General features: G+C 39.3%; 2 protein-coding genes across 10 annotated transcripts in view; one reads left to right on the forward strand and one right to left on the reverse strand.

Moving 5' to 3' along the window:
* DNM1L (dynamin 1 like) overlaps nucleotides 1–11,959 on the forward strand; it is a 45,408-nt gene extending 33,449 nt beyond the window's left edge. For 2 of the 8 annotated variants that reach the window (XM_002916587.4, XM_011221499.3), the window contains 11 exons: nucleotides 2,626–2,746; nucleotides 2,968–3,123; nucleotides 3,368–3,457; nucleotides 4,818–4,910; nucleotides 7,276–7,332; nucleotides 8,384–8,461; nucleotides 8,780–8,812; nucleotides 10,661–10,837; nucleotides 11,010–11,119; nucleotides 11,254–11,413; nucleotides 11,677–11,959. In XM_002916587.4, the coding sequence (XP_002916633.1) occupies nucleotides 2,626–2,746; nucleotides 2,968–3,123; nucleotides 3,368–3,457; nucleotides 4,818–4,910; nucleotides 7,276–7,332; nucleotides 8,384–8,461; nucleotides 8,780–8,812; nucleotides 10,661–10,837; nucleotides 11,010–11,119; nucleotides 11,254–11,413; nucleotides 11,677–11,733 (1,132 nt within the window). In that variant the 3' untranslated portion in view covers nucleotides 11,734–11,959. The remainder of the gene's footprint in view (nucleotides 1–2,625; nucleotides 2,747–2,967; nucleotides 3,124–3,367; nucleotides 3,458–4,817; nucleotides 4,911–7,275; nucleotides 7,333–8,383; nucleotides 8,462–8,779; nucleotides 8,813–10,660; nucleotides 10,838–11,009; nucleotides 11,120–11,253; nucleotides 11,414–11,676) is intronic. The other 6 variants (XM_011221498.3, XM_011221500.3, XM_011221501.3 and 3 more) reach the window with 3 other exon arrangements.
* The window catches only part of YARS2 (tyrosyl-tRNA synthetase 2), a 29,436-nt gene continuing 9,791 nt past the window's right edge, over nucleotides 2,886–22,530 (reverse strand). Inside the window, exons 3-6 of one of the 2 annotated variants that reach the window (XR_004621528.1) lie at nucleotides 17,352–17,507; nucleotides 16,927–17,097; nucleotides 14,275–14,571; nucleotides 2,886–3,440 (exon numbers count right to left, since the gene is read on the reverse strand). Coding sequence is in view for 1 of the 2 variants with exons in the window: in XM_002916586.4 (XP_002916632.1) it covers nucleotides 14,412–14,571; nucleotides 16,927–17,097; nucleotides 17,352–17,507 (487 nt within the window). In the remaining variant the exon portion in view is untranslated. Of the gene's footprint in view, nucleotides 3,441–11,861; nucleotides 14,572–16,926; nucleotides 17,098–17,351; nucleotides 17,508–22,530 lie in introns of those variants that run through there. The other variant, XM_002916586.4, reaches the window with a different exon arrangement.

Below are 22,530 nucleotides of genomic sequence, written 5' to 3' on the forward strand. Positions count from 1 at the left end.
CAGAATAGTATTTTGCAGAAATAATAGGATGATATCTGATGTATGTGTAAAAATGCTTTGCAAACTTAGGTAAAGCAGAGTAAAAATTTCAGTTTTTTTTAAACAAGACTTTGATTAGCATTTAAAAATATTTGGTAATTTCTTTTTAAATGTTTCTTTAATAGACACACTCTAATTTTTCATGAAACAAAAAAAGAAAATGCAGATAAAAAGAATAAAAGGACAAAATTACTTAATTCCACTACCCAGAAATAGTCCCTGCTAATTTTGGCATGAACCTAGACATTTTTCTAAGCATCTGTAAAATATTATAAATGTCTGTATTTCAGATCAAAATACTATCATGCTTTTTTGGAATCATTTCTTTCAATCAACGTGTCACAAACAACTAATATTAATTATACATTTCTATAATCTTAAAAATTTACATGGCATGTTACTTTTTTAGATACACTCTCTTTTCTTGAACCAGTACGCTACTACTGATAGATCGTTTTTATTCATACACATATATAAACAGTGTTGTGATAGACTATTTGGGGGGCATGTTTCAGAGTAAACCTGTAGGCTAAATTCCTAGAATGGAATTACTGTGTTAAAGGGTAGGAACATCCTAAAAGTCTCTTACTGTTGCCATACTGTTAGTAGATTGTATTGTTTTACTACTAGCAATATAAGAATGTTCATTTCTCTGAACTGTCACTTAAAAAAAATCTTTTAATTTTGAAGTAATTATAGACTTCCAGGAAGTTGCAAATAAAGGTGCCTTCCTAGATCCTGTTAATCCTTCACCCCATCTTCCCCAGTGCTGACATTTTGCATAACTATAGGACAGTAACAAAATGAGAAGTGGACATTGGTACAACTCAGAGCTTATTCAGATTGCACCACCTGTAAAATTATACACACACTTGTGTATTCTGTGTACTTTTGTGTGAACCAGGTGGCCTTTTATGTGAGTTAATTCCATAAAGACAGTATTGAATTGGTGAATGGCTGGTTATTTTATCCATATCTATATCTAGATATATGGCATATTGAGGGAAATAAAGATTATAAGATGAACTTTGAAAAAGCTTAGTGGGTAAGGTAGAACAAGGCAACACGAGGGACGATTATGTGGCAAACAGGAGTATAATCAAGTATTTTTATTTAAATACTTATTAAATATAAGCACATTTCTGAATACGTATTATAACATATATGGGGAGTTTTATAAGTAAATAAAGCAAATGCAAATATCTGTGTAATCATTTACGCCTTTAAAACATTGAAGAGAACATTTACATTTCTCTCAGGGATTGGGAGAGTGCCATAGTTAAGAATGTGTTTAGGTTGGGCTCTGAATAGAATTTGGGGAGGCAATAAGTAGAAGGGTGTTTTAGGCTTTGGGACAGCAAAGAGTAATGCAGGGTGTATTTGGAGAATGGCATGTACAGTGACGGGATATAACAGGAGGTAAGGCAGCAAAGGCATCTAAGAACAAGATTATGGAATGTCAGATATCTTCAGAATTCGGAAAACTTCCTGCTATAAAAATAAAACTTTCAGTCAGAGGAGTACCCATTTTAGGAGGATAATTCTAGTCGTTATGGAAGATTATTTGGGAAGGGAAAGGTTGGAGGCAGACTGGTAATTTAACCATTTTTAAGTATAATTTAATGGCATTCAATTAAAGTCACAGTATTGTCCAATCATCAAATAGCATCTATTTCTAAAAATTTTTATCACCCCAACAGAAACTCTGTATCCATTAAGCAGTATCTCTCTTTCCTCCTCCTCCATTCTCTGGTAATTTACTTTGTCTCTGAATTGGCTAATTCTAGATATTTTATATGAGGGGAAACATACAATATTTGTCCTTTTGTGTTCGGCCTATTTCACTTAGCATAATGTTAGGCTTGTACCTTCTGCTTAGACAACTATAAGAGAGTAGTGCATAATAGAGATTTAATTTGTTTAAAGCAGGAGCAAACTGAGCCCATTGGCTAAAAGGATTTTTACATTTTAAATGGTTGAAAAAAATTCAAAGAATATTTCATGACGTGAAAATTAGGTAGAATCCAGATTTTAGTGTGCATAAGTTTTCTGGAACACAGCTATGCTTATTTGTTTCTATTTTGTCTGTAGCTGCTTTTTTGCTCAGTCGTAGAACAGAGTTATTGTGGCAGAGACTGTGTGGCCTGAAAAGCCGAAACTGTTTACTCTCTGGTCTTTTACAGGAAAAGTTTGTCTCTCTCTCCTGTAAATTGTGAATAAACAGAAATAAATAAGACACTGTTTCTTGTAAAAAGCCCATAGTCGAAGAAAACTGGGGCAGAGAAAAGATGTTTAGTAGTTCTTAGTGAACTGATGTTTTTGACGAACAGTTATTGTGTGTGTGTGTGTGTGTACACACACATATACACGTGACGAATGCTTTTGTGGGGTGACTCTTCTTCATTAAAAGAAAAATTAGAGAAACTGGTTCATAATGGGAGTTGAGAACACATGGAAATGATCTAAATGTAATTATTTGAGACTTCCTCGGAAAATAAGACCTTAAAAGCTCATAGGAAGACTTCTGACTTGTAGCTTCTTTCCCTTTTAGTAATAATGGAAACCATATACTTCATTGCCTTTCAGATGCGGTGGTGCTAGGATATGTTATATTTTCCATGAGACTTTTGGGCGAACTTTAGAATCTGTTGACCCACTAGGTGGCCTTAACACTATTGACATTTTGACTGCCATTAGAAATGCTACTGTGAGTATGCTCAACTTTCAGAATTTTTTAAAAAGAGGTTAAAGGTTTATTATAATTTTTAACCCATTAGCTATATCTTTTTAAATGAATTTTATTTTTGCTCTCGTACTTGGTATTAGGAAGCACTTCTCACGAAAAATACCAAAAAACATGATTTATTTTAACCTAGGGAAGAATTAAAATTTTGTGTAGGTGTAATAAGAGCTCAAAAACTTTTTTAGGGTCCTCGTCCTGCTTTGTTTGTGCCCGAAGTTTCATTTGAGTTACTGGTCAAGCGGCAAATCAAACGTCTGGAAGAACCCAGCCTGCGTTGTGTGGAACTGGTCCATGAGGAGATGCAGAGGATCATTCAGCACTGTAGCAATTACAGCACACAGGTAGCCGCGAACTGGCACGTGTCGGTGAAGTAGGACAAGACCCGAAGTGTAGGTTTCACGCGGTGGGAGGAAACACGGAAGATGGGCTGAAAGTAGCTTAAAACCTGCATCTTCCTGACCGGAAAGTGACTTGAAGTAGTGTACTTAAATGTCGCTTAAAAGCTAATTCAGTATTTTGGTGATTATTTAATTTTCCTTTAAACAAAGTAGATTGTTCTGTTTTTCTTTCTTCCATCATATGTAGGAGTTGTTGCGGTTTCCTAAGCTTCATGATGCCATAGTTGAAGTAGTGACTTGTCTTCTTCGTAAACGGTTGCCTGTTACAAATGAAATGGTGAGCTGTTACTTTCCCAAATCATCATTGTAACCACTGTTCAAGAAGTTCTTTTGTACAGCAATAGGAGTCCTTTAGAGTGTAGGCATGTTTCCCACTGTATTGGGAGGAAAACGAAGTGAACCTCACTCTTACTTCAAAGGACACTTCAGTAATTCTGGCATAAAGTAAGTTTTTCTTCGTATTTTAATCATTGTTAGCTTACAGCCACAGGTTTTCATGAGAAAGGAGTTACTGTTGGGGATTGTGAATAGTAATGGAAAATTAGTTTTATCTTCAGTCCCAGTAAACTGAGCTTTATAGCAAGCTGTTTTTAACTCTGGTACATAGGGGTCATTTGGCCACTTCTAGTTTGCTTGTAATACCATTGTTGCTTGCTGCTATTTTGTGGGTTGCTGCTATCCTTAAAAATGCTCAAATTGGCAAAAATATGGGATAAGCATTTGAGATTGTCTTTATGTCTCTATTTGTTGGATGAGTGTTTTTCCTTTCTGGTCGCTAAAAGTGCATTTGGGTCCTTGGCTCAGGATGGTGGTGAGCCCCAGTGGAGGTTTACTAAGACTCCAGAACCATCCCTAAGTGTAGAATGTGAGCGCTGCTGCTTGGGTGTTGCCTTAGCGAGCGTAACCCCCAGACTGAGAGGAGCGGGGATATAGTTCGCCTGATCTCAGAGTTACTGATAGCACAGAATCATTGGAATTTCACTTGAATAGATGCTTTTCACTTTGGTTCTTGACGTTTTAGTGCTCTCCTAATACCTGAGATTCGTTAGGGCAGTGCAAATGAAGGAGTTGAATCTCTGCAATGCTGGAGAAAGTAATTTCAACTTTCCTTTTGGATTATTGTACCATTAGGATTTCAAACCACGTATAATATTTAAACTGTGTCTAATTAAGGCTAATCAATCATCTCAGGTCTTTAAATGTGTCCTTTACTCAAAGTTAACATCTTTTATATCTGATTATGAAATGTTTTCTTGTTGAAACTGAACTGAAACTTTTAACACGGAATAGCAGATGATCTGAGATTTTAATAGCAAAATTACATAAAACCTTGGAACTTAGATTTGCATCTGGGAATTTTTTTTTCCCCTAACAAAGTACTTCTAACTACCTTAAGTTACTTCCTCCCCTGCCCCTTTAAAAATGCAATCTTAGATCCTGAGATATAAAAAATTCAAAAGATAGAGCAAATTATTACATGGCATAACATGCATCAGTTGGAATGTAATTATTGAGTATTGATTTAGGCATCAGTGTCCCCTACTGTCTTTTTTAGAACTGTTCACTAAGTTTTATGTTTCCTAAAGTAGAATTAGGTTGACATATTTTCGCATATAGCCTAATTTTTCTTCTTCTAGGTCCATAACTTAGTGGCAATTGAATTGGCTTATATCAACACAAAACATCCAGACTTTGCTGATGCTTGTGGGCTAATGAACAATAACATAGAGGTAAATACCATTTGAATTATTGTTTTTGAGAGAAAAAAATGTAAATCAGTTGTATCAAATTTACCCGAGCATGGGATAACTATAAAACACACATGGACCATATTATAGTCTGGTTACAATCCCAGGAAGTATGCTGAGGGCATCACATTGTTATGTTAAATCTAATTCTCAACGCCACCTGGCAGCATTATTCTAATTTTCTGTTTACACCACTGCGATTCAGAGGGGATCTGGGATTCACTGATTTAGTGCTGAAGAGTTCCCTTTCAGGAACTGTTGTAGTTTATTCAGGTTGAAGAGTGGAAAACTGAGTGTTTAACGTTGTTTTCATATGGCTCTGAAAGCTGGGAAGGAAACATTCCAGGATTTATCTAAATTAATAGTACATTTTCACCAGTACTGGGGTAGCTGTATTTCATGGCTTTTTTTTTTTTTCCATTTGAGGTGAATGTTACCAGTTGTGTAAGAACTCATATGGAGCCAAGGCTGGTGGATAAAGCAATTTATCCAAATGCTATTTTTGTTCTCAGCTACTTTTATCCAAGAACAGTAAATTTTTCTGCTACTCCTTAATCCAGTAAGACCTTAGAGTCCCCTTCTTTATAAAATTTCCTTTTATGTGTATGGGTGGAGACAAAATTGTAAACATGGAATTTGGGAACTAGAAGGGACCCTGGGTCGGCAGCTTCAGTTCTTTGGTTAAACAGATGAGGAATCTGAGGCCCAAAGATGGTAACAGTGTTATTTTAGTGCTTATTTTGCCAGATACTGTTGGAGGAAACAAGCAAACGTCTTTTTAACAGATTTAGGGAACCATTTTTTGGCTACTTAGCTGAGGTGACTCAAGTGTCAGAAAAACATTTCAAAACGGCCATGAGTAAGGCACTTTAAAGCACTTGGAAAGTGCACCTGAAAAGAGTTATATTAAAAATTAGCATGTAGACACTGTCTTAGAATAAGGGATTAGTTCTTGTAACACAAACCACCTTCAATGGAAAACTGATATATGTAAGTTTTTGTAATACTGACAAGATCATTTATGATATGATTTCAGCTAAGTTTTGTTTTTTAAACAAATGAGTATGTCTGTTTTTAACAATTCCGTGACAAAGAACTTTATCTGGATATTCTCATTAAATCTTTACAACAACCTTTTGAGGGTAGATAACGTTAACAGACTACAAAACTGAGGGCTTAGAAAGAGTTGGTAACCTGTCCAGCTAACAAAGCTAAATAAGCCTGGACTGTTGTCCAGGGCCAGCCAAGGTCATAATTGGTTGGTAACGGACTAGGATGAGAATTTCTGGGCTCCACATTCTCCTCCTGCCTTTTGCTTTATGTCCCTCTTCAAAATGTACATTTAATTATTCTGAAGATTGTTAAATCCACATATTTTTATCATATGCAAAATTTTTTTTATCACTGGATTCTCTCATGAAAAAAATGAAAATCAGCCAAGTACCTGTCAAAAGAAAGTCTTACCCATAACAGATCACTGTGGAAGCTTTGTTAGCATCTCTGTTGCAGGTTTGAGAGTGCTTATGAAATGGTTTCTCCTTAGGAGCAATTTTGACTTTATTTAATCTAAATGCTTTCCTGTGTCTGTCGCTGCCTGCGAGCGAGCCGGAACACCATCTTTCTCTAGTTTCACTCTTGCACCGGCCGTGGTGCTTCCCATACGGCAGGTGTTCACGGCCTGTTGATTTGAATTTAACGCTTTCTTAAGCTTTGGACCAGAGTTACCTGGTAATACTGGCAAATTAGAAGAGTGGGCGGTCAGTCAGTCTGTTAAATTAGGTTACAGAAAGAACTGTTTTCACCACTATCTTTATTTCTGGGAGATAGGTTTAGGATAAAGTTTAGGAACATCCTTGAAGGATAACCTCCACCACAGGTATTTAGGGTTTTGTGTATGGGAGTTGTGTGAATTTAACACACAGGTGTGCAGGTTAGAGTGATTTTTAAAGGCTTAAGTTTTTTGTCATCTGTGCACTTAAGATTCCGCAGGGTGTGCTGAAGGATTGTGCGCACGTTTATGTGGGGACAGTTTAAATCAGTGACTCCTAGTGGGAAAGAGAGATGTCGGCCCATCACCCCTCAATTGAGAATCCCTGGTACAGGGAGCCACTGTTACTGACCTTGTATTGTATCCTTCAGGTGTGTTGGGCAGAAAAAAAAGATTGAGAAGCATTGGGTTAAATGATTTCTTGGTTTGTTTTAAAATAAAATTGTGGCATGAGTCCCAACAGTGAGAGGATATACTGTAAGTTATTCCACACTTTTCAATTCAGCTGAACATTTTTTAGTAGGCTTCTCTCTCAATGCTCTGATACTCACTTTGGTTTTGCTTGGTTGTGTTTTATAGGAACAAAGGAGAAACAGGCTAGCAAGAGAATTACCTTCAGCTGTATCACGAGACAAGGTAAAAAAAAAAAATAGTACTTTTAAATCATATTCCCAAAGTGTAAAAGATTGGTAAGCCTTAATACTATTCAGTTCCAGTCTTTTCTTCTTCTCCCTTTACTATTCCATTGGAACTATTTTCATTGAGTAAAGGTATGCAAGTTTAAAAAGAGGTTGAGTAAGTTAAAGATAATGGTATCTCGAATACATTAAATGCTTAAAGGTGGATTTTAAATATCAAGCTTTTATTTTTTTAAAAAGATTTATTTTGGAGGGGGCATAATCTCAAGCAGACTCCATGCTGAGCACAGAGACCCACACCAGGCTCCATCTTAAGATCCTGAGATCAAGACCTGACCTAAAACTGAGTCAGAGGCTTAATCAACTGAGCCACCGTAAGGATCAAGCTTTTTTTTTTTTTTTTTTAAAGATTTTATTTATTTATTTGACATAGAGACAGCCAGCGAGAGAGGGAACACAGCAGGGGGAGTGGGAGAGGAAGAAGCAGGCTCATAGCAGAGGAGCTTGATGTGGGGCTCGATCCCAGAACGCCGGGATCACGCCCTGAGCCGAAGGCAGATGCTTAACCGCTGTGCCACCCAGGCGCCCCAGGATCAAGCTTTTTAAAACAAAGTTTACGGTGACCTTATCAACTTTGTAAAAATTAGTTGAAATGACCAATGACTTTAAAGAAGGTAGTTTGGAGAGGGAAGATAAGATGCACATAATAGGTTTTAGTTTTCTACAACAGCTGCATAGATTAAAATGTGTGTATACAAATCTGTTACCTTGAATTCTTTACCAGAGAAGATCTTACCAGATTCCAGAAATAAAAATGGAAGTTTTTGAATTTTGGTTTTCCTTAGTTATTCATCTGAAGAAGGCTTTTAACAAAGGTGACAATAGTACAAGAAATAAGAATGAACAATAATTTTATATCTCATGGTTGCTTTTGTTTCTCATGTTACTTTACTATTTTGATATAGAGAAGAAAAATTTACACTTACAGAATGTTTCTGAATGCATTTTTGGCATCCTTGATTTTCTTTCCCTGCATTTTTTGCCTTTAGTCTTATAAAGTTCCAAGTGCTTTGGCACCTGCCTCCCAGGAGCCCTCCCCTGCTGCTTCTGCTGAGGCTGATGGCAAGGTCTGTTCTGATTCTTAATCTAAGCTGCATGCCTAGTTGTTTGGTGCAACATAATCATCTGGAAACAACACAGTGTACACTGAACATTAATGTGGGATGTTGTGCTAAGGTCAGACCATTTTAGCCTAATGGGAATTTTAAATTATATAACAATGTATACTTCATAAATTGTTGACATGCCTTTCTTTTGCTTGCAATATAGAAGATGCACACGGAAAAATAATTTAAAGAGGAAATTATCCTGCACTTTTGAAATTCAAGCTATTGGTATTTAAATTTTGATTGTTAAACTGCATGTTTTAACATATCTTTTAACAGTTAATTCAGGACAGCAGAAGAGAAACTAAACATGTGAGTCTCTTGCTTCAGAATGGAAATGTACCTTTGGTTCTCACTGAAACACTGTCTTCGAAACCCCCGAAGCAGCTGTTTGTGCAGTAGCATCTAGCTCTTGTGTCTGTGTTCCATTTTTTAATGTTTCTCTTACCTAACTAATCCTTCTAAGATGGCATTAGTTCTAGTTTTAACTTTTCTTTAAATAATACTAGGCTTTCCTCCGAGTTTTGATTTTAATATTGTGGTAGGGAATTAAGATTCCAGAGGTGGAAGTTAGTACTTTTGGACATTTCCTCTTTAAAGGTTCTGAGATCTGTCCGGTACTCATGCATCACCCTCTCTTGCTGCTTGCCTGCGTGGCCCCACAGTTTGCCTTGTCACCAAAACGCAGGGCTTGGCATGTGCCTCAGCAGTTTAAGCGAATTTGGAACAGGGACTGGGGAGAGTTTGAGACTGTCAATTCTTGATAACCTTCTTTGGGGGAAAATGAGATAATCATTAAATTATTCAGACCCATCCTTATTTCTGGTTTTTGTGTATTTAGCTGCTTTCCTCACTAATTGTCCAGGTCTAAGGTTCCTAAACCTCAAAAGTTTATTAATGTCTTATCCTCTCTCAGCCCACTTTGTTCAGGTTTTACAGAGGGCCATCTAAATCATCGCTTTAAGTTTATTTCACTCATGGCATCACCCTGAATTTGCTTACCTTTCTTTTTATCATTCATGCTATAGTTAACAGACATTTAAAAATATAATGACTCATTTTAAGATTAGTGTATAAATATGCTGCAAATATTTAGATATGGCATATCTTAACTGATTAGAGGCAAATCTGGGCCAGTGTTTTGATTCAGAATGATACCCCAAACTGACTTTTTAAAAATACATGTTTCAGGTGTGCAGTGTTATAATTGGACGTCTGTATACACTACAAAGTGATCACCCTCAAAAGTCTGGTTGAGCAACCATCCACCCTACAATTGACCCCCAGTTTGTTCTCTGTATCTGTGAGCTTTTTTATTTTGAAAACTTAACGTTTTTTAACAATCGCCATAACACGCTTCAGTTTAAAGTTTGGATGCCCTCTGAACTCCATTTTAGACTGTAAGCTCTTTTTTAAAGAACATCTAAAAACATTCTTAAATGTTGAGTTACTGTTTTTCCCATTATCCTAAACATTTTTTCTTTTACGAATCAACTAACTAGAAAAGAAGGTGCAAAAGTACTGGTGATTACTAGATTTCTTTCAGTAGATCCTTAAGAGTATTGAGGAAACTTACCTTGAGTTTATGTCACATTCCACATTTTAGGCAGCTTAAAGTCACTATTAGCCTAAGAATTGTGAATGTATTCTTGTCTTATTACAGAGTTTGTAGTTTTATCCTCTAGTATTTTGTTGGAAAATAGATAAAATTCCGAAGTTTTTGAGACATGAGTTCATAAACTTTTGGAGAGATCAGAGTTCAACAGTGTATAAGGCAGTTCTGTTTTTCCTTGTGCTTTTAATATGCACTCTTGTTTTTAAGGGCAGTTTATACTCTTCCCACAATCTAATCTATTAGAGGGGTTGGAGAAGAGGAAGAATTTTAAAGTTAGCAAACGATAAAGAAAAATTCAGTCTGTTGGCTAAGGCCTTGCAAAGCAATGACAACAGAATCTCTCTCCTATTTACACTAGCTCAGGGTTCCAGTTACACATGCCACACACCGTCTTTTTCTGACCCTGTAATCTGGCAGAATAGATGAAATTCCAGATGGTACTGGATGTGCGTTCTCCTTGACTGCTGTCAAAGAAAATGAACTTTTGTTCAGTTAATGTCAGATAGGATACAGTTGGAATAGGTTTTGGAACATGTTTTTTTCAGGCTGCAGCTGGAGGTGGTGGGGTTGGAGACGGTGTTCAGGAACCAACCACAGGCAACTGGAGAGGAATGCTGAAAACTTCAAAAGCTGAAGAGTTATTAGCTGAGGAAAAATCAAAACCAATTCCAATTATGCCAGCCAGTCCACAGAAAGGCCATGCTGTGAACCTGCTGGATGTGGTAAGCCATGTGCATGGGTAAGCACTAATAAGATAACCAGATGACTAGGAAAACACTTCAGAAGACCAAAGGAACTAAAAGTCACAAAAACTTACTGAACTTTAACTGTTAAAGCTTGCTGTTTCAAAATGGCACAAAAGTAAAATTTTTTTCTTCCCTTCACTCCATTTAGCCTGTTCCTGTTGCACGAAAACTGTCTGCCCGTGAACAGCGAGACTGTGAGGTCATTGAACGGCTCATCAAATCATATTTTCTTATTGTCAGAAAGAATATTCAAGACAGGTTAGTACTATAGTACTAAATCAGACTTCAATAGTGCTCAATGATTCCATCATCTGTTTTAAAAATACATGTGTTTGAAAAATTTTAGGCTTTTATTCTAAATGAGTGGATCATCTGCTGGTTTTGTTTTGCAGTGTGCCAAAGGCAGTAATGCATTTTTTGGTTAATCATGTGAAAGATACTCTTCAGAGTGAGTTAGTAGGACAGCTGTATAAATCATCCTTACTGGATGATCTTCTGACGGAATCGGAGGACATGGCACAGCGCAGGAAGGAAGCAGCTGACATGCTAAAGGTACGGTCGGTGGTTTTGAGTTTTCACACTTGGGTCGTTGACATAAACGCTACATTGTTAAAAATACATTCTGATCCTTGGAGATATATAGTCTTCATATGATGGCTAATCTTTTTTTGGGTTGGTACTTGATTAGATTTTTAGATTCAAATTCCAGAGAAGATACTGGTTAATATAAATCTACCACCTATAAAGTGGATTATCCCCACATAAAGATTTTTTGATATCCTGACTAAGCATCTATAATTTTTTTTTTAATATAGGCATTACAAGGTGCCAGTCAAATAATTGCCGAAATCCGAGAGACTCATCTTTGGTGAAGAGAACTATATAATACTGAGACTTTGTTGACTCGAAATTTGCTAGTTACTGCCTACTTGAGTAGAATTTTATTTATGAACTCCTGTGTATTGCAATGGTATGAATCTGCTCAAGTGAAGAGACTGGCTACAAACTGAAAATTTTACTCTGTATTGCAGAACAAATCATACATTTAATCCAAATAATAAATGGCTGTTTCTAAAGTTGCCCAGTACATATAAAATATATCAAGTCTTTCTTGTGACTGTTTCATTTGAACTTAAAAAGAGCTGTTAATGTTCTAGTTGTACAAGCAGTTTGCCTGTGGATACGATGACCTGTGTAATCTGTTTGTTAGTAGTCGTAAAGCTGCTGCCCTAGTCCTTCAAGAAGAACGCACCCCGACACCATTTCCTGCAACTGTAATGCATGCACAATGTAAACTGGTCTGGCTTTGAAAGATAGATAGGAGTCGACAGGTTACTCACAGTCACTGTATTCCACCTGTCCTTCAATTTATAGTTTTATTGAGCTTCTCTGCAACCTCTGATGTGTTAGTAAGAAAGCTGAAGGCACAAGAAGATCTGGAATGATGACTGATGCGGTGTGGAGCTATGCAGCCCTTTCACTTCTGGGCCCACACTGCCCTAGTGCGTTAAAAACCAAAATACCTTTGATTCTTTCTTAAACCTGGAAGTATGAATTATATTTTCCTGCATTAAAAACAATCATCTAGCCTTGATTTTCAAATATAATTCAGATCCATCTTTAAATTAGGTCATTTACACCATGCTCCAAGATTCACTTGGAGGTGGGGCTTAAAACCAAACCCTGTGCTGATCGTTGAAGTCTATCTTCTCAGTTGGTAAAAAAGTTAGTTTTGCTTTCCATCAACAGAATACATTAGAACATACTGGTGGAACTCTCTACTAATCTAAAGAAAAATACTTGGACACAGCCACACAGCTGAAGGCTTAGAATACTACAATGCATTCAGAGGGTGGGGGTGAGGTTTAGAACATACTCACAGTTTATTAAAATTCCCCAGGTGATTCTTGATACGAATTACATTATAAATTTTAAGATACGGGTCAAAATCCTTAAGGCATCTAGCTCCATCTTTAACAGATACTGTATCTGTGATACATAGTTTATTGAACACGTTAACATTTCTCTTAAGTTACGACATTTATGAAGGACTCCTGGCAGGGACAACATGTCTGTTAACTTGAACTTACGGCACCCATTTACTAGCAAACAACAGGTCTATGATACGGTACTACTTTGGATCTGTGAACAGTACCAATCTTGACAGAATGCTCACTACCTAAATGTCTGTTAGCACACACTTAAAAGACACTTTGCCATTAGTCAACATCAGTGTAGCCATCCATGATTTACTTACTTCAGATACATCAGATGACTACCATTTCAGCCTTTTGAATTCATAAGGGGGGAAAAACTTTTACAGTGCACCATTCTCCACCATATCAGACATATTTCAAATTGATAATGTTACCTTTAAGGACAGGCTATGGTAATGTACTTGCTGGCACTACACACCTTGTGCAGGAAAAGCAGAAGCAAGAAAGGTATGGAAAGTCAGAAAACCTTCCTTTATTGGCTCTCAAACTGAGTGAAGCTCTGGTATGTTGAGACGATCTCTGGCATTACAGTGGACACCTGTATGTTCTTGCTATGTAAATAAAATTGCTGGTATGAAATGACATTAAAGTTTTGTCAATAAATGAATTCTTCCTAACTTTGCTCCCAGAGAAAGGTTTAAACAATAGCTTTTTAATGTATAAATCTAAATGGAACATAATATAGCTTATACTGTATAAAAGTTTTACAATTTTTTTCCTACTAAATTCCCACAATTCACAGAGATATTATTACATCTCTAGTTTTGCACATAAAGACAGTGATTTGTTCTACATAATCCAGGTAGTAAATGGCTACAATTTCAACACCAAAGGCATGCTTTGCTGCCTGTAAGGTTTTCTAGGAGGACTCAGATTGTGAACCATTTTGTATTTGTGTGTTTCACTTGGTCCTCAAGGAAATACGGTGATACTACCTTGATTTTTTCAGACGTGGAAACAGTTCTGAGAATTGACTTGCCTAATGTTTGTAGAGCTTAATTAGGTCTTAATTCTAAATCCTGAAAATTTCCCTTACCTGAATACCTTTTGATATTCTCCTGTGATTGGATATTTGGTATAATATTTGCCTCTATTTTCACTCTAGTTACTTTTCAGTTTATCTCAAGTTGCAATCGCCTGGGGACAGAAGCGGAAACTTAAAACTAATTTAACCCCCCATACAAAAGTATCCACGAGTCCTACTCTGCCCTCTTCTTCACTGTTCCTCCTCATCTCTAAAAAGGGAGCAAGAAAGATAGGCTAGTTCTTTCAAGAAAGATAATTTTTAAGAGATTATCCCTGGCAATCATGGTTTTCTGTGGTAGTCCTTATTTCTGCGGCTCAGGAGATAAAATACCCCGTTATTACACAAGCACCTTGTCTTAACCACCCTGGGGAAATAAGAAAATTACTCACACTCTTAGGCCTAGAGTGTACTCCGTTCTCTGTGGTTTGACTTGCATGAGCGAAAGTATAAGTTCTGGAGCCAACCTTTGGTACATCTTGAGAATGAGATGGGTAAAGTTTGTTTGAACCACCTGAAGGACTTTTCATCATAGCTGCAGCCATTTTATAACGTAGAAATTCCTCTTTCCTATTTTAAGTAATGAAAGTCCATTCTTAAGAATATGCTGTCCAACGACCAAAACACTCTCAGGATTTGTTACTTGTTTGTGATTTATACTGACTCCACCTTCTGTTATCATCCGATACCTAAAAATAGAAATAGTTAATTAGAATCATTATTTCACCTAACATTTCAGAGGCTCTCCAACTAAAACCCCTTGGCACTGAATTGTTACATGTTCACCTTACTAGATTCTGCCTCCCTCAAATGTTCTTCTAAAAGGAGATTTAAGGCATAATAAGTGTCTTGTTTAGTGGAGAAAAAGCTGGGCTATTTCACAGCTCTACACAGAACTATTCAGTTGGTAGTGGTTTAAAAACGAAGCGCAGAATCACCTTCTGGAGAGCAATTCCCCACTCACAGAAAAGAAGCCTCCAAAAAGAGGACAACGCTGCTTTTCATGAGCTCCCGTGAGATACAAGTCATGATTACGTAGTGCTATTACAGAAATCTTTAGGAAACTTGCTTATGAAACTGGAAAATCCTTGGAAATTATATTCTGAGGCTACACCAATAATAGCAAATTTTGTTAAAATTTTAAGAATTTTTTAAAAAGTGAAATCGGCAGATTTTAGAGTTTGGAAAATCAGTAGCTCATCTAATTCCAGTTTAGGAACAATTTTTTGATGGTGTATGTAAATAGGTTTTACCATGTTATTTATTGCCCAATTCATTCAACATTTACAGAGCCTTGGCGCTAAAGAGTACTGCAAACTAGTGGAGAGAGCCAGACAAATAAACAATTCCACGGTGATTAAATGCTATCGAGTGCCAGGAAAGACTGCTCTGGGCGCACACTGGGTGGGTGAGGGGTTGGAAATTGTCCTGAAAGAAGAGACATGGAAACTGGGAAGGTGAGTAGCAGTTATTTCCACAAACAGCGCAAGGAAACATGGGGAGTAGCTAGAAAGAAGCAAACTGAGAGAAGGTCTAGAGCATGAAAGGCCTTACAGGCCCTTAGGAAAGGCAAATGGTCATTTTCTGTTGTTATCTGAATGTTACCAAATGACAAAGAACGGCTACTACACATGGTCTCATAAAACTCGACAGTTTTCTATTTAAGGACAAATTTACTTCTTTTAGGAATTGTTATTTTGGGCTACTTGCTATAGCTTCCAGATCACGTTCTACGTTTTGTTTAAATGCACAAGCCCATCTTATTTAGCTTATACAATCTAAAACATGTCAGTATTAAGAACTGTCTAAATCAGATATGGTGTCATCTTAAGGCGTGGTAAAATTTCCAGTATCAGTACATAAACCACTAGAAGAGTTCAGAAGAAAATAAAAAATGCTTCCATAGTAAGGAAAATTCTTAGAACCAGTGACTCACTCTGGGGAGTATATGGTACCACCCCCAATTCAGTGTACATTAAATAATGAGCATATTAGGGAATCAATAAGGGAGAATGGCAAGTGATACAAAGCCAATGGATATTTTCTCTATATAATATAGAATAATCTAGGGCTTTTCAGGATAAAGGCAAATACAAAACAACTGAAAGAAAACAGCAACTATAACAAATGTCATTTATAATCATGAATATGGGCTGGTAAGTATTTGACTTAGGCTCAAAGTCCAGGAGACGAGGCACCCAGGGTCTTCGGGCTAACTACTGCTTTCCCTTCTACATCACTCTGTTTCATTCTGCATAAGCCTCAAGTATGGGCTGGATTACTTTTTGGTGGAACACTTTATTCCCTCATAATACCACATAACTGAGGAAAAAACATTCTACATACTTCTTGAATAAGAAAAATGGAATTCTCAAGAGGAAGAGTATATAATACTAGTTTTAGGAAGTAACATCATATGCTTACTTCATTTTCAGAAATTCAACTAATATTTTTTAAATTTTATTTATTTGTCAGAGAGAGAGGGAGTGGACAAGCAGGGGAGCAGCAGAGGGAGTGGGAGAAGCAGGCTCCCACTGAGCAGGGAGCCCGATGTGGGGCTCGATCTCAGGACCCTGGGATCAGGACCTGAGCTGGAGGCCAACGCCCAACCAATTCACCCATCCAGGTGTCCCTCAACAAATATTTTAAATAGGTTGGGCAAGCCCTCTACTCCCTCAAAGACAATATAGACTGAATATGAGAGGGGTCATGTGAATCTGTTTACTTTTGATCTCAAATTGTGACCATCCCTGAGCTGACTAATCCCAGTGCTTCTGGTCCCTTCAACATAGGCCTTTCCAGCGCTGGAGGAAAACCAGAGTTAGACTTATTGAGAGACAGTATAGTAGTACCAGACTTTATAGAGAATTTAGAGTGTTTTCAACAATAAGTGCTCAGTTTTCACTTTATTCTTGGACTAACCTAACTTCTGCCAGGAATGAGACACCATTATGGCACTATCAGGAAAACACCCTCTGGAAACATGTTGTGAACTCTAACATTTAATGTTGAATTAACTGTGACTAAAAGTTAAATCATCTTACCCTCGGGGTCCATCTGGTATGGCATTTGCTTTGCGGCATGTATCTAGGACACTTGTTCCTGGGTCAAGAACTAATTCAGAAAATGAAGCTTCTTTAAACAACTCTCTTAACTCTTGATCAGACATGACCTCCAGTGCATCGATGCTGCTATGGTAGAGCGCCTGCGTACACCTGGAAACCACATTGAGAACCACATCATGTCAGTGCTTAGCCACATGCATGTTCTAATAGCCAGTTTCGAAACGATGTTTATCTTGTGTAATTCATACTTAAGATGACCTTTCTTCCCAACAGAGGCTATTCTAAAGCACTGTAGTCAGACACTGACAATCCTTGTAGTGGTAAATGACAAGATAACTCTAATGAATTTTCTCAAGTCTTTAACTACATAACTTTATCCAGTGTTAGTTATTCCTAAAGGCCACCTTTTAGCGGAATCCAGCCCTTCTTGTCCATGAACAAGCTTCGTAACTTCTGCAGCAAGTCGTTTCTGAGGACCCCGCTTTTCTGGCTCTTTGTCATGCAGCTGCATGAGGTGGTCAATCTCTGGAAGGGGCAGGAAAGTGAAGAGCCTCAGGTACCTGTGGGACAAAAAATATAGCGCTGGTATATATAACATACCTAACTTGTCTCCAACTCCCTTTCCCTTTAAAAAACATTGTCTACTTATAAATTTATATTTTTAAAAATTTATTTTAGAGAGCGAGAGTGTGTGCATGAGCATGAGTGGGGGGGTGGGAGAGAAAATCCCAAGGAGACCCCCTGCTGAAAACAGAGCCCGATGTGGGGCTCACTCTCATGACCCTAAGATCATGACCTGCGCCAAAACCAAGAGTCGGCTGCTTAACCAACTGATTCACCCAGGTGCCCCTACATTATGAAAAATAAACACGCAGAAATGTCCCTCAAATAAGATACCCATGCACATACTACCCAGATTGAAGATGTTACTATTTTGCCACCTTCGCTTCAATCTTTCCTTTTGAAAAGGCATAAAATAATATAGCTCTAGATGCCAGCACCTCAGAGTCCCCTCCTTGCCCAGAGATAAGCTAATCTAAATTTGTACATATCCTTCCTAAGCAAGTTTTAATACTTTTGTTTTATGTATATATACCCATAAATAAAAAAATATGTATATCTTAAAAACATATTTTATATGTAGCCTTTAAAAAAATCTTTTCTTGGTGAAAAACACACAGAAAGGTACACAAATCACAAACATACAGTTTAAGGAGTCAGAAAGCAAACATCTATGTAACCATCCCGTCTAGAAATATGTCATTGCTTCTACTCAAGAAAACCCGGACGTACCACATCCACTTCTCCCGCTCCAAATGAACCACTCTTCTGCCTTTCGAGGTAATCTCTTCCTCGTCTTTCTCTACACCTCTATTCTGGGAGCCCTGGGTAAACAGCATCACTTCGTTCGCCAGTTCTTAGGCTTTACAAATCAACGGGATCATACAGCTTACATCTTTGCGTTCAGCTACTCGGCACATCACCGTGTTTAGGTCGGTCCTGCTGCTGTGGGTACCGCTGTCAGGCACGGCCCTCTGTGCTGCGCCTGCTTCCCACGAGCTATCTAGTCTCCCGTGGGTGTCGGTGCTGCTGTCAACATCCCATGTATTTCTCGTGGTGCCTGCGCGCGCTCGTTTCTTTTGGGGACGTGCCCAGGAGGGGAACTGCTGGGTCACAGGTTTATGTGCATATTCAGGCGTAGTAAACACAGACACATACTTTTCCAAAGTGGTTCTGTAAGTGTAGCATCTGTGCCTGGCATTAAGCTTCTGATTGCCAAGGCATCCACTTCCAAGGCCTCCCTCACCTAAATATGCCACAGCTGGCGGCACATGGAGGCAAAGCAGCAGGCCACGGGTACGCAGCAAGTTCCCCCTTTAGAAAGCTCTGGATAACGCAGATTACCGACCACTCGAGTGACCCCGTGTCTCCCTTCCCACTTCCTGACGTCCGCGCTGATGTTTTAAATTTGCCAATAAAGAAGGACCTCACAAAGCCCCAGGCACTTCACCCTGCACCCCGATACGGGTGGAGCCCCAGGGCCGCGCTCTCTTCCTCTCTCCCTACCGAGAAGTCACAGTGCCCACACCCTCCAGAACTTGGAGGTAGTAAGATACCGTTTTTTCGAAGCCCCCTGATGCCTGCCGCCCAGGTGCGTCCTGCAATCGTCGGCACCACGAAGGCCGCTCGGGCAGCAAAGCAGACTCCGCTCAGGCGAATGTCTGTAGGGGACACAGTCCCACCACGACCCGCCACTCGGGGGTCACTAGGGGAGTTCTCCCTCCTCCTTACCCACTGGAAAAGCCTTTCCTCAGTAATCAGCCCAAAGCCTCCCCTGGGGCAGTGGTAACAGCCCTGGGATCCAGTGTGCCTTCATTAGCTCTCCTGCAGGACCCTCGTTTACATCAGTCATGAAAGGCCTTTGTAACTAGTGGTCTAATCATCTGTGCGGCCTCGATCACGTGGCTCTGGAGAGACCGAATTACTACGCAGCAGCGACGCTTCAGCAGAGACACCGCCGGCACCGGAGGCGTGGCCGGCCGGCGAGCGGGGCTGCGTTGCCAAAGCGCGGCCACCCACCTGGTTAGCCAGGCGGCGTTAGTGCGACAGCGGAAGGACGGCAGCGCCCGCGGATAACCGCAGAGGCTACCACGCAGGCCGCTGACCACGCCGTGCGCCGGCGGCCTCAGACTCAGCCTACTGACAGCGACGCTGGCGGTCAGGAATGCCTCGTGGCGAGCCCCTACAGGCATGACCACAGTGACCCAGATGACCCCCCCTCTTTATTTCTAAACCGGAAGAGGCCCCACGTGACCCGAGTCCAGAGACTTTTTTTCATAAGGCTCTCCCCCTAATTTCAGGGCAGCCCTACTACATTTTAATGGGATTGCTGAAGCCATTGAAGGCACTGGGGGGCCCTGACATGGTGGCTAGACGTAGAGGAGATTATCCGGGCACCCAGATACTTCAGATCTATGCCCTTCCACACCCACTGCTCCAGAGGGGGTTTCCCCTTGAGGAAATTTCCCTCAACAAAAAGGGCTCCCCACACCCTCCCTAGTAAACCAACCTAATCTTGCCCCTGATGAAAATACACAAGTTAACCTCTCCTGGGAATTACAAAATCTCACTGTTCTGGTCACTTAGTATCTGGACAGCCAGTCTCTAAACTCCAGAGCCTAATACTAGCATTCTTCCAGCCACAGCCCCCTTCTGCCATTCATCCTCTTGCCACACAGCTGACCTATCCCGACTCCAACCCCGGTCCCCGCAACTACCTCTGCCCTCTTCTCTAACCTCGGGTTGGCAGCCACTTAAGCATCTACCTTAGGAAATGGGTAGCTCCCCAGGACTCAACCCACCTCCCAGAGGCAGTGGCCCTTATACCACTCTGATAGTCCACTGGGACAATAAAAATGCAGGGTCTTTTTTTGTCCTATTAGGCATCAGGGCCCAAGTCACTGTTATTCCAGACAATCCCTCTAAATTCTTGAAAGCGAAGCCCTACTACAGGGCATTCCCAGTAAAACAATCAAAGGTATACAAATCCATTCGGATGTAACTTAACTACAGGGACCATTTACTTCAAACGGCTTCTTATAGGGGTGGCTTCTTTGGCCCTTTCTTTCCCTATTACAGCATGGATGCATTGACACATACCATGCCACACAGAACCAGCCCAAGTTCTTGGCCTTCTTGGTAGGATTTACCAAATGGATGCCAGTGACTCTTCCTCCTGGGGGCAAGATGGTAAACACCCCCCAATACCAATTTAAACAGGGCAGTAAAGGCCTATACCCTGTCATTAAAGATGTTGAGATAAAGTCATTAAGCCCACAGCCTCCCCTTTCGATGGCCCCATGTGGTCGGTACATAAGTCAGCCACTATGAATGGTACCTCACCATTTACCTTCCAAACCTTTAATACTGAGGTTCCCCCAATTAAGCTACAATTCCTAGTGTAATAGAATTAATTAAGGACACCTATTTCTGGGACAAGCAGCATACTAGCATTCACATCACATGGGTCCCAAAAGGAAAACAGAGAGAATAAGGGGCAGAAAACTTAATCAAAGAAATAATAGCTGAAAACTTCCCTAACCTGTGGAAGGAAAAGACATCCGGGTCCAGGAAGTACAGAGAGCCCCAAATAAGAAGAACCCAAAGAAGTCCACACCAAGACACATGATAATTAAAATGGCAAAAATTAAAGAGAGAATCATAACAGTGGGGAGAGAAAAGCAAACAGTGATGTATGAGGTAACCCCCATGAGGCTATCAGCTGATCTTTCAGCAGGCCAGAGGGAGCAGTACAGTGTATTCAGAATGATGAAAGGAAAAAACTACAACTGATACTCTCCCCAGCAAGGCTGTCACTCAGAATTGAAGGAGAGATAAAGAGTTTCCCAGACAAACAAAAGTTAAAGGTGTCCATCACCACTAAACTGGCCTTACAAGAAACGTACAAGGGACTTTTTTAAACGAGAAAGAAGAGGCTGTAACTAGGACTTAGAAAATTATGAAAGAATTTCAATGGTGAAAGCGAACAAATAGTAAAGGTACCAGATCAATCCCAAAGCCAGTATGATGGTTAGAAGACAAAAACAGGAAAATCACTTATAGCTACAATAATTAGTTAACCAATACAAAAGATAAAAAGATGTAAAAAATGACATCAAGTACATAAAACATGGAGTGGGGAATAAAAACATAGCAAACGTGCTTTTTGAATGTGTTGAAATTAAGTGACCATTAACTTAAAATAGATGGCTATATGCATAGGGTGTTACATGAACCTCATGGTAACCACAAACCAAAAATGTATAATAGATACACACAAAAAATAAAAAGAATCCAAGCATTACACTAAGGAAAGTTTTTATCAAGTCACAAGGGAAGAGAGCAAGAAAGGGAGAAAGAAGAACTATAAAAACAATCAAACAATTAACAAAATAGCAAAAAGTACCTAACTATCAATCATTACGTTGAGTGTAAATGGACTAGGGGCGCCTGGGTGGCTCAGTTAAGTGGCCAGCTCTTGATTTCGGCTCAGGTTATGATCTCAGGGTCCGGGGATGGAGCCCCATGTCAGGTTCCATGTACAGTGGGGAGTCTGCTTGAAGATTCTCTCTCTCCTTCTGCCCCTCCCCCCCTTATGTGTTCGCTATTTATCTAAAGTAAATAAATCTTTAAATGTAAATGGACTAAACGCTCCAATCAAAAAACACAGGCTGACTGAATGGATAAAAATACCCCAAGACCCATCTATATTCTGCCTCCAAGGGCCTCCTTCAGACCTAAAGACACAAACTGAAAGTGAACGGATGAAAAAAGGCATTCCATGAAAATGGAAACAAACAAAAGCTGAGGTAGCAATATTTACATCAGAAAAAATACACTTCAAAACAAAGACTGTAACAAGAAACAAAGAGCATTAACATAATGATAAACGGCTCAATCCAATGAAGATATAACAATCACAATTACCTCTGCACCCAACATGGAAGCACCTAAGTACATAAGACAAATATTAACAGACATAAAGGGAGAAATCAATGGGCACCTGGGTGGCTCAGTCAGTTA

The sequence above is a fragment of the Ailuropoda melanoleuca genome, chromosome 16 (assembly GCF_002007445.2).
Source record: "Ailuropoda melanoleuca isolate Jingjing chromosome 16, ASM200744v2, whole genome shotgun sequence".
NCBI classification, from domain to species: domain Eukaryota; kingdom Metazoa; phylum Chordata; class Mammalia; order Carnivora; family Ursidae; genus Ailuropoda; species Ailuropoda melanoleuca.